The 11,032-nt window shown below is 39.6% G+C and overlaps 1 protein-coding gene across 1 annotated transcript in view; it reads right to left on the bottom strand.

Moving 5' to 3' along the window:
* Positions 1 to 11,032, bottom strand: part of PTPRN2 (protein tyrosine phosphatase receptor type N2) — a 1,483,255-nt gene that overhangs the window by 1,234,184 nt on the left and 238,039 nt on the right. The window contains exon 4 of the mRNA XM_007952571.1: positions 2,867 to 3,029. Coding sequence (XP_007950762.1) covers positions 2,867 to 3,029 — 163 coding nt within the window. The remainder of the gene's footprint in view (positions 1 to 2,866; positions 3,030 to 11,032) is intronic.

Genomic DNA, 11,032 nt, shown 5'->3' on the forward strand with positions numbered 1-11,032 from the left:
CACTGAATGGTTTTCAAACTCTTGACATAATTTTTGTTTCATCTTCAAAATATTATTTTATCAATACTATTAACAATAATAATATAATAATTGCTATTTTTAAAACACTTCAGTATGAATATTACATGTGTTTTCCTAATTTAATACTCTCATTAGTCATGACTATTATGGCTAAGACACTTGCCTGCTAACCAGACGGCTGGCAGTTCAAATCCACCAGCCACTCCTCGGAAGGAAGGTTGGGCAATCTTACTTCCGTAGTGATACTGCCTCGGAAACCCAAGGAGGGGTCGCTATGAGTCGGGCTTGACTCGATGGCACATAACAACAACAATTATCATCCCAACTTTACAGCTGAGGGACCTGAAGGACAGGGAGGTTAAGCAACTTCCCTGCAGTCACAGAAGTAATAGGTGAAGAAGTAGGGCTCAGAACTGGTTCCACAGTCTGCCTGGCACATCTTATCTCACCTCCCATATGCACACCTCACTGATTCCCTGAGGAAAAAAATCCATATGTGATTCATCTTTACTGCCCACAGTGTCTAGCTTGGTCCCTGGCTCAAAAAACAAAAATAAACACTTAAGTCAATATCTGTGGGGGAAAAAAAATTGCAAAACAGAAAAACCTTAAATTTAACTTTAACATTAGCAAAAAATAATGTTACATGAACCTGCTTCCAATATTGTTAAGGCTTGTGTTTAGATGCTTGTCAGTGGTTCATATAAAGGCTTTAAAATGTATTTTGCAATCTGGTACATGGTCTAGGTTGGTTGTTGGGGGGACGTTTGGCAATGTACAGTGTTGGGATCACTAATACATTTTCCTATTGTCTACTTTAGAGGGCAGTAGTGCTCTGTTACTAGTGTATTTCTGTGAGGACTGAAGACCCCTGCCCTCCACCATTAGGGATGACTTCCATAAAACAGGCAAACAAATTCTCATGATCCAGACCATTCAGCAGATGTTCCAAGGGGGGTCATGTCATTTCTGCTTCTTCCTTGGGGGACAATCTAAATACAGAACTGATGCCACTTGGGAAAATGTCCAACTTCACCTGGAACAATGGAATTCAGCCTCCTGAGAATGGTCTCCTAGGGCTCTAGGACACAGCATACGTAGCCTTAGCCTTAACACTGTCCTGGGTCAGTGTTAAAACTCTTTATTCCTGTGGCATGGGGGCAATGTTATTGCCTATGATAAAATATCATCATTAAATGCCTCCTAATCGAATATGAGACTGGATGTCTAAAGACTGTTAAGAAGGGTTTTACAAGGTATTTCAGAGAACAGTTAGCACAACAGATCTTGGTCTTTCTTTAGTGTTTTCTCTTAATGTATACAACCAGCTTCTTCATCTAGCCCACATCAAATTTGACCTCATTTGTGGGCTTGCAGCATCCTTCTACAAAAATGTGTACCTCTGTCTTGTGATGTGTCAAATTCAAAGTTCACTAAGATCCTAAATCAAACCTGGTCAGTGGTATAGCCTCTCAAAAATTTTGACCTAATCTTCCTAGGTATATGCATGTTTCCCAACACACCAGCCCAGAATTGATAAAATAATTTCAATGTCTTGATTACAGTAAAAAAAAAAAAGCCCAAATTGCTTTCCACACATGTCCAAGGGCTGTCACAGAGGCCACAGCCATCTTCTGATGAAACCCCGGTGGTGTTTAAAAGAAAGATAAAAGAATCATCCAGTTGTCCATCAGTCTTATAAAAGCTTGACTTCTGATTCAGAGAGAAAAAAAAATAGGTCAGATTTAAATGATGGCAACTAGTGCTTTGCCACAAATAATAATAATAAAGTGTTAAGGAGAGCTGTCAAATACCCAGGATCATCTGGATTTCAATTGTTTGCCCAAAATCTATCCTCAAAATGTGTAATGGTCCTCAGTCTCTGAAGATAATTCTTTTAGCACCCATCTCCTTCCCTTTCCAAGGCAAGTCAGAATCTGGTGATCCTGTTTAACAAGTTGTCATGATAAGCATGCAGACTTTTCCATTTTAAAAGTTCACGGATGTTTCTAATCCTGTTTCTTGAAAATGCTCTTTTGAATAAGCTTCACATTCCAAAATGGCTCTTGGACAGATTTTTGCCTTAGTATAAAATGATTTTCAAACTGAGGGCTACAACAGTTGGGCCTAGTTCTGGATAAAAGCATATAATAGTTTATATTCCAGTATCTGTATCTACCTGTCTTTCTTGTCCATCCATCTCATCTTTTGGTAGCCAAACTCTCTGTTCCTACTCAGGCTTACACAGAATCCTTATGCTGATCTGGGTTTGGTAAATGAGGACAATTTTGGAAAAACTGGGATAGTTAGTGATGCTATGGCTACCAGTTCCAGACAAAGCCAGGGTCCTCATGCCCTCCTCCCTCTCATCAATTCTGAGTGCCCATTGCTAAATGTCCTCAGGGCCTGTCTATCTGAGTTGCAGACAGTGATACATGGTCCTTAAAGAGTGATATTCTGTTTTTCCTCCCAGGTGTTATACTTATATTTTTTAAAGTGAGCTTTCTAGAGTTACAATCCTGAAGACATTGTAATGACCTTTAGCCCCAAGGGTGGCATGGAAAATTAACTGGCTTAACTTTTACAGCAGGTAGGCCACCTGTACGTAGGCTCAGCGACATTGCTGGACTTGGATGTATGTGTAACACTAAAGGGGGCATCATGAGAATCTCTCTCCACACTGCCTAGCCCTTCACTTTCCTGCCATTAAAAGTCAATAAAGGAGTCAAATCAAGAGGAGCTGAAGATTTATGAAACATTCATAAGTGTCTGTACCATGGAGAAAACTACAGAGCCAAGGAAGAGAAAAAAATCAGATCATAAAAATTAAGGTACAAGTTTCAACCTTAATTGGTGGTTTGTCATTCTTCATCCTAGGGTATATGTTTGAAGCCGTGGCCTGGGACAAGACCCCCAGGTATGGAAGGTATTGATGAAGTGCCTTGGCCAAAGTAATGTCATTTTCCAGGTTGTACCTCCTTTCATTATCAATGCTCTGTTTTGAGGCCCTGAAAAGCAAAAGAAAAACATGACTCAATCACATTTGTGCTTTCTGTCTGTGCACACTATTCTGAGAGAATGAGAGAAAAATATGTCAAAAGACTTGGCCTCAGCATTCACATGGAGGAAAAGCTGGACAGATAGGAGTGCATAGTTAAGAAGGGTACAGGGAAGGGGATCACAGGAAAGGGAGGGGAGAAGAGTGTGTTAGGGTTGGAGATGGTAATCAGGGCATGAAACCAAATGTACACAAACTGTTGAATGTAAAACACATTCTGCTCTGTAAATTTGCACCCAAAGCACACACACACACACACAAAGACCTAGTCTCAAGATACCCATGCTGAGAACACAGAGTATCTGGTCAAATCCACATTTTCTGTTTACTGAACACTTCACTGTGAGTCAGGTCACATACTACCTTTGCTACTAGGTAATTGTGAAATTCGAATTTCTCACGTAATTTCTGTGAGCTTCAGTTTTCTAACATATAAGGTGGGCTATTAATGCCTAGCTCAGAGCTACTATAAGGAATTAATGAGTGACTCTTAGAAGAGGGCTTAGCATTTAGTATGTCCTCAATAACCTGCATCTCTGACAGCCTAGGACAGTAGATAAAACTAATATATAGGAAATAATTGGAGAATAATCAACTGGACAGTACTAACTACAAGTTCAACAAGAATTCTGATAGAGAGTGAACAAGACTGCATGGTGAGCTTGGAGCCTGAGATAAATCTATATGAAAAGGGAGCCAGTGCATCTAGATAAATGGAAGAGGAGAGCAAGGTCACTATTGTAGGGAAAGAGGTGAGAGGGCAGACACAGCAAGAGCAAAGATGGAGTGCTGGGAATGAGTATGATGCATCCATAGGCTTGTGGGGATCTCCTCAAGACTGGAGTGAGGAATGAACCAGTTTATAAATAAGGCAGGGAAAGCATGTAAAAGAGGAACTTGAAAGCCAAGCACAACTTTTTTCCTCCAGTGGAGGGAGGGATGGCATAGTAGTGTAGAAAGAGCCACAGATACAGAATCAGAAACCTGAAATTAAGCCCTTGTTTTACCACCTCCTTGCTGTGGGATACCTGAAATTTCAGGTCCCCCATGTGTAAAATTACTCAGAGACTCAAAGGAATAAAGTAGTGGAAGCACTTGTGTATAAGTAGATACCTACAGGCAGAATACTGGTCCCTCAAACATGTCCGTGTCCTCATCCCTGGAACCTGTGAATATGCTAGTTTACATAGTCCAAGGGAGTTAAGGTAGCAGACAGAATTAAGGTGGTTAGTCAGCAGACCTTAAAATAGGGAAAAGTATCCTGAATAGCCTGTGGGAAGGGGTTCAGTATAATCACGTGTCCTGAAAAGTAGAAAAAAGTACAAGAGCAGGTCACAGTGATGATGTGAGAGGGATTTAACTGGCTTTGAAGATGGAGGAAGGAGATTATGAGCCAAGGAATTGCAGGTAACTTCTAGAAGCTAGAAAAGGCAAGGAAATAGATTCTCCCCTAGAGCTTCCAGGAAGGAATACAACCCAGTGAACTTCTAATCTATGGAACTTTAAGATAATAAATTTGTGTTGTTTTAAGCCACTAAGTGTGCAGTAACTTATCACAGAAGCAATTGGAAATGAATACAGCACTTATGTCTCTACGATGTGGTTATTATTTTTACTAAAACTATATATGTGAACCACCATCTATGAGCATAGAATATGTGGGACAGAGGAGTTTAAAGATGGAAAGACAAAATACGATGCTCCTTCTTGTTTTATTCTCCAGATAGAGGCAATGTGACAGAAATGGTACTAATTCTGAGGTTGGGCATGGCCTTATAACAGAGTCCCTGTAAGGAAGGGGGGGGACTGAAGTCAGGGTGGAGATAGCTGCTAGAACCATCCCAGCATAAGCTGGCCAGAACTTGCCATAGGACTGGGAGAAAATTTTAAAGTGTAAATCCAATGTTGTTATTGTCTGGGAGACAATTTAAAGGGTAAATAAATTGTTGTTATTGTTAGCTGCCATTGAGTTGGTCCCTAACTCATGGCAACTAAGTGTATAACAGCACAAAATGTTGTCCGGTCCTGTGACATCCCCACGATCAGTTGCAGATCAGACCATCGTGATCCACAGGGATTTCATTGACTTGATCATCAGAAGCAGATAACCAGGCCTTTCTTCCCAGTATGTCTTAGTATAGAAGTTCTACTGAAACCTGTTCAGCATCATAACAACACACAAGCCTCCACTGTGGGGTGGTTGCATTGCTCATAAATTGCATTGGCTGGGAATTGATCCTGGATCTTCTGCATGGAAAGTGAGAATTCTACCACTGAGCCATCAGTGGCAAAATCCGATATAACTATCCCTAATTATGCTTTAAGTTATCAAGGAAACTGACTCATTTACAGCTTCAACAGGTCATCATCAGTAGCTAAGTGTAGCTGTAACAGAAGGTGTTGAGAAAATGACTAGATAGTTACTGAACCAGCAGAAACCCACTGAGAAAGTCAGGACAACAATTGCTTATAACAAGCATCTGACTAAACATATGTCAAAACTCATCAGCCAGCCCCTATTTAATCCTAGGCAGTGGAGGTGTGGGATGAGGGAGAGGGGGAAGAATGTCTTCAAGGTCTAGCTTCCTGTCTAGATTTGCTCTCTGTCTTCTCGTTAGCTGTCGCTTGCCTAGAGCTAGCCAAGAGCGATAAGGGAAACCTTTCCCAAAGCCCTGTAAATGGACAGCATTATTTCCTTGCCTGCACATCTCATAACCTGAACCTCTGAACACAGCCCTCAGTGCTGAGAATACAGGAGACTTGGAGCTGCCCTACCCAGATCTCCATTTTTGCTTGTATACACATCACCTGTTGTGAAAGGCCCCAGAAGATACATCTCTTTCATGAATTGAGAAGTACAAATAGGAAGAATGACATACCAATAAAGATTAAAACAAAACAAAAACACTCACAATGAAATCCAAAGATTTATTAAACCTACGTATTAATGACAGAGAAGTGCTTATCAAAACGCTTTTCAATTCTGATTTTTTTTTTTTTTTGCATTTTAAAATTGAGTGCCTTGTTTATGCCTATGTAAAAAGTTATGAACTGCAGTAAAAATGCAGAAACAGAAGATTAACTAGATGACTGGGACTACAAATTAAACACTTAAGCCTAACAAAAGACTTTTCCAAAGAGTAAAAGGAGAACCTACAGACTGGGGGTGGGGTGGGAATGCAATAATATATCAGATAAGGGACTAATCTCCAAAACTGACAGAAAATGTCAACACCTCAACAATAACAAAAAAATCCACTTTAAAAACAGGCAGAGGACAAGAACAGACACTTCACCAAAGAAGACATTCAGACAGCTAACAAACATATGAAGAAATGTTCACAATCATTAGCCACTAGAGAGATGCAAATCAAAGCAGCAATGAGATACCATCTCACCCAAACAATAACAGCAAAGTTCAAAAAATTAGGAAACAGTAAATGCTGGTGAGGGTGCAGAGAGATTGAAGCTTTCTTATACTGCTTCTGGGAATGTAAAATCGTACAACCACTATGGAAAATGATGTAACACTTCCTTGTTGTTGTTGTTGTTATATGCCGAGTCAGCCCCGACTCATAGCGACCCCTCCTTGGGTTTCCGAGGCAGTATCACTATGGAAGTAGGATTGCCCAACCTTCCTTCCGAGGAGTGGCTGGTGGGTTTGAACCTTCCTTAGAAAGTTGGAAATTGAAATACCATATGACTCAGCAATCCCACTACTAGGTATGTAGCCTAGAAAAATAAGAGCTATGATATGAACAGATAAATGCAGACCTATGTTCATCACAGCATTATTCACAATAGGAAAAAGATGGAAACAACTGAAATGTCCATCAATGGATGAATGGGTAACAAATTATGGTACATACACATAATGGAATACAGCACAACATTAAAGAATAATGAAGAATATACTTAATACCTCATAACACAGACGAACCTGGAGAACATGCTGAGTGAAATAAGTTAATCACAAAAGGACAGATATATTATAAAAAGTAAAGAATAGGTTTACACACAAAAAGGAACATTCTTTGATGGTTACCATGGATGAGAGAGAAAGGGAGGCTAAACTGGAGAGTAGACATATACTAACTCACTACTCACTAACTGGAAAGTAGACATATAGTAATGGGGATGAAGGAAAAGGCAATATACAATAAAGGAGAAAACAGCACATCATGACCAATGGGAGCAGTACATGACTAAAGGACAACAAAGATAACTATTATTACATACACAGTCCTGCAATGAAAGCAATAATAAGCAACACCTACAAGTAGATACACTGGTATATATGCAAGGTGAACAGATGTGAAAAGCAAAAAGGATTACACTCATGAGTATATACAGGTTTGTTGTTGTTAAGTGCCGTGGAGTCAGACCCAACTCATAGCAACCCCTCCTTGGGTTTCTGAGGCAGTATCACTACAGAAGTAGATTGCCCCATCTTCCTTCCGAGGAGTGGCTAGTGGGTTTGAACCGCCAACCTTCTGGTTAGCAGTCAAGTGCCTTAGGCACTATGCTACCAGAGCTCCCATATATAGGTTTAGAAGAGGATATTTCTATACATGTATTTGTAGCTGTTGTAAATATATCCAAGGATGTTGTGGAACACACAGGGGGCAAAATTATGAAAACTTCTTAGCCATAACTGAACACCTTGAGGAAATGTTCACTAGGCTCGAGGATTTAGGACTACAGCCTTGGGGGATATCTGATTTACAAAGACAATGTTCTATTTCTGCTTTGAGTAGCAACTGAGGTCAAGAGAAAAAGGAGAGGAGAGAATAAATTACCAATATTAGGAATGAAATAGGGAATTGCAGTACAGATCTTACATTGTTTTTTAAAAAGTTGATAAAGCAACATTATGGAGAACTTTATGCCAATAATTTCAACTATTTAGATGGCATGAATAGTACTTTTAAAATGTGCTCCAATTACTTTTGGGTATACACCTACGATTGTGATTGCTGAGTCATACAGTATTTTTATGTTTAACTTTTTAAAAACACCACTAAACTGCTTCCACAACAGCATACCATTTTATATTTCCACTAGCAATGGACAAGTGTTCTGATTTCTCCATATGCAGCTTCATTCTGCATAGTCCCAAAAAGGATATGACTCAAATGCCCATCAACAAGACATAGTGGTAAAATTCAGCAACATATAAATCTCAAACATGAGTTATTAAGTTAAAGAAGCAGTCTTAAATGAGTTTGTATTACATAATGTGCAAAGTGAATTCACAGTGATAGAAATGATAATAGTGGTTGTCAGTGGCGGTGAGAATTGCTAGAAGGTGGTATAAGGAAACTTTCAATGGTGATGGAAATATTCTGTTTATTGATTAGTGTTTCATTTACTAACACATTTACATTTCTCAAAAGTTATCAAATTGTTCACTTAAGATCTGTCATTCAAAGTATGTAAAACTTACCTCAATAAAATAACCAAAAAATAAAATAAAATAAGGGAAAATTCACTAAGTTATTTGGGCAGTGGTGACCAGGTTTCTAGTTTTGTGATTATCAGATAAACTATAATCTCTCATACAACAGCCCTTGACCCTAAGACTACCTATATCAGTTTTCTGTTGCCACTGTAACAAATCATCACAAATTTAGCAGTTTTAAACAATTTATTACCCAACAGTTCTGGGGGGCATAGTTTTTTAAAATGGGTCCTCAGGGTGGAGACCCGTTAGCCTTGTTGTTACGGATTTAATTGTGTCTCACAAAGAAATATTGTTGAATTCTTAACTTCCTGTACTTGGTTTGGAAATCCCTATCTCTGAAGATGTTTCCAGTTGATATGAGTTCATATCAAAGTAGGTTGAGTCTTAATCCAATCTGATTGTTGTCCTTATAAAAGAGGAGAAGAGACACAGAGAGACAAACAGAGAAGAGAGCCATGTGATGGTGAATTTATGCTACAGCTGAAAGACAAGGAGGAATGCCTGAAACTACCAGAAGTGGAAAGTCAAGAAACCTCTAGCCTTGAGAAATATAAAAGAAAAAAATTCTGTTCTTGTAAGCCACCCAACGTGTGGTATTTTTCTACAGTAGTGTTAGGAAACTAATATACATATATTTTCCGGTTTCTAGAAGACTCCTAAATTCCTTGATTTGTGGCCTCTACCCCCAACATGAAAGCAAGCAGCAAAACAACATCTCTCTTCTCTGATCTCTTGCTTATCTCTTATAGGAACCCTTGTGACTGCATCAGACCCATTCAAATAATCCAGGGCAATCTTGCCTTTCCAAGATACTTAACTTACTCATATCTACAAAGTACTTTTTCTCAGGTAAAGTAATATAATCACAGCCTCGCAGGATTAGGATATGAAAATCTTTGGGAGAGGGGCATTATTCAGCCTATTACAGTCTATTTTTTTTGTCCCCAAAGAGTCTTCTCGGTCCTATTTTAAAAAGATATTCATCCCACGAAAGGTAACAACTGTCTCAACCCATTGAAGAATCAATTAAAATCCAAAATCTCATCTAAAGCTCAAAAATCCAAAATCTCATTATCTCAACCATCTAAATTGGGTATGGATGAGTCCTAGGTAGAACACATCCTATCATACCATATCTTGTGGTAAAATTTCTTTCCAGTTATGGAACTGTGAAACTAGAAAACAAGATATCGGCTCCCAAAATAAAATGATAGGACAGGCATAGGATATCAGTTACAGACATCCTGACTCAAAAAGGGAGAAATAAAAGGAAAAAGGAGTCACTGGTTCCAAGTAATTTTGATATCCAATTGAGCAAACTCCATTCAGCTTCAAGGCCTTGGGATAATCCTCTGTGGCTCAAGGCTTCACACTCTGGGACTTTGGTTCCACCCTCTGTATGTACAGCTTCTCCCTTAGAATCACCCAATCTTTTCATACAGTAGCACATGTCTGCAGCTGAATAGTTCTATCACCCTTTTTCTTGCCTATAGAATTTTGGGAGTTGTCATAATTTGATCCTTTCTCTGTCACTTTCAGTCTAAGCTAATAGTGTTTTTGCTGATATAACATTCTCATAAACTTTGTGGGTCTCCCATATATGTAACTGAGATTCAGTTCTTTAGACAAGAGGCTTTTTTTTAAATTGTGATTTGGATGAAAATTTACAGAGCAAACACAGTTTCCATACAGCAGTTCACATACACTTTGTCTCATGACACTGACCAGTTTGCCACAATGCAATATCTCCCCTCATACGTCTTTCCGACAGTTACCTCTTCCCTGTGTCCATCCATCCATGCACTCCTGCCCCCTGAGCTCTCTCCCTGTGCATAAACAGCCCTTCTTTCTCTCATGCTTGTTCTCTCCAAGAAGTGTATCTTCCTCAGGTAAATGTTCAACTCATATGCCTGTCTATTGTTTGTCTGGAAGCCACAGGCATGGGTTCAATTCCAGACCTGAAGGGCAGCTAGGGGCCATAGTCTCAGTGGTTCCACCAGGCTCTATCAAACCAGAAAACCTGGTACCCCCTGCTTTTTTTTTCCCCGAATGATTTTGAGTTTTGTTCCACATTGTTTTCGCTCTCTATCCAGGATCTTCTACATAGATCCTCTTCCAAGTGGTTGACAGTAGTAGCCGGGCACCATCTAGTTCTTCTGCTCTCATAGTCATATAGGCTGCAGATCGGATGGTGTACCAGTCACTAGGACTAAATATTTCCATGAATCTTTGGTTTTCTTCATTCTTCTTTGCTCTCAATGAGGAGAGACCCATCGTTTCATCTACATGGCAGCTTGTAAACTTTTAAGATCCCAATCACTACTCGCCACAGTAGGAGGTAGAACAATGTTTTGTGTAATATGTTATGCCAATTGAGCTTGATGTCCCTGGTGACTATGGTCCTGAGCCCACAGGTTCAACTACTCAGTCCCTCTGGGTAGCTGGCTGTGACCAAGCAGTGACTACAACCTTGCCCCTTGTCAGCTCCA

This window comes from Orycteropus afer, unplaced genomic scaffold (genome assembly GCF_000298275.1).
Source record: "Orycteropus afer afer isolate SDZICR_OR568_19922 unplaced genomic scaffold, OryAfe1.0 scaffold00347, whole genome shotgun sequence".
Taxonomy (NCBI): domain Eukaryota; kingdom Metazoa; phylum Chordata; class Mammalia; order Tubulidentata; family Orycteropodidae; genus Orycteropus; species Orycteropus afer.